Source organism: Phaethon lepturus, unplaced genomic scaffold (genome assembly GCF_000687285.1).
Source record: "Phaethon lepturus isolate BGI_N335 unplaced genomic scaffold, ASM68728v1 scaffold23822, whole genome shotgun sequence".
Lineage (NCBI taxonomy): Eukaryota > Metazoa > Chordata > Aves > Phaethontiformes > Phaethontidae > Phaethon > Phaethon lepturus.
Window position 1 is genome coordinate 682 of NW_010521529.1, and position 1,060 is coordinate 1,741.

Sequence of the window (1,060 nt, forward strand, 5' to 3'; positions counted from 1 at the left end):
GTGAACTCGCCGGCGGTGGTAAGGGATGGGCAGCCTCTCCGGGAGCAGGGGAAGGGCTCTGCATCCCTCGCTGGGTGGGTGGAGGGACCCCTACCCAGCAGCCCCACGTCAAAACGCTGGCATTTCCCTTGAGCAGTCACCCATGGAGAGCAGTGTGGGGAAGGGGCTGGCATGGGAGGGACATGGGAGCCTGTGTTCATGTACTGCCCACAAACTGGTCCCCCCTGGAAGGCAAGGGCTGGGGAATGTTGCCTACAACCTCCTTGCTCCAGCTCCTGCTCTGCCTTGTGATAACTTAGAAATGCCTTTAAACCCCTCTGGTGCTGAGGCTGGCTGAGCAACCAGACCAGCACATCCCAGTCATCCCCAGTCACGTCCTGCCCTGCATCTCCTGCAGTGCTGTTAAACCCATGGCGTTTTCCCTACGGGGCCTGTATTCCTTTGTCTTCCCTTTTCTCCCAACACATTTGGTGCCTGTGTGTGTCTCTGCCCTGCAGCACATAAAGGCTTTCTACAACGCCACATGGTCCCGGCGGTACGGGCATGGGCTGGCCCCCGGCCCCCTGACCCTCCTCTACTCCCTGACTGTCTCCATCTTCGCCCTGGGCGGACTGGTGGGCTCCTTGCTGGTGGGGGTGCTGGTGGAGCGGTACGGCAGGTAAGGAGGTGACATGGGACAGGGTGCTCGAGGGATGGGGCCGGAGGGGCTGCCCTGCTGCTTGTGCCCTGCTAGGAATGGCGCGCTGAGCCGCAGCGCTCTCCTCGTCCTCCTGGCCGGTTGCTTCATGGGTTTCAGCCGGGAGCTGGGGTCCCCTGAGATGGTGATTGTCGGCCGCTCCATCACAGGGCTCCACTCAGGTAGGTGCTGCCTAGGCTGTGGGGCTGCACATGGCCCCTTCCTCACGATTTGGTCCCTTGCAGCCCATTCCCAGGGGGCTGGAGAAGACTTTGTATTCCCCATGGCCACAGACTCTGCAGTGGGGGGCTCCATGGGGCAGACAGGGCCACCTCCCTGGCCATGCTGTGCTGTCCCCACTGTGGATGGTGCTGGTCATGGGGA

The 1,060-nt window shown here is 62.3% G+C and overlaps 1 protein-coding gene across 1 annotated transcript in view; it reads left to right on the plus strand.

Moving 5' to 3' along the window:
• The window catches only part of LOC104616521 (solute carrier family 2, facilitated glucose transporter member 9-like), a gene marked incomplete at both ends in the record, with an annotated part of 2,405 nt that overhangs the window by 136 nt on the left and 1,209 nt on the right, over positions 1–1,060 (plus strand). The window contains 2 exons of the mRNA XM_010281562.1: positions 496–658; positions 734–858. Of these exons, the coding sequence (XP_010279864.1) occupies positions 496–658; positions 734–858 (288 nt within the window). The remainder of the gene's footprint in view (positions 1–495; positions 659–733; positions 859–1,060) is intronic.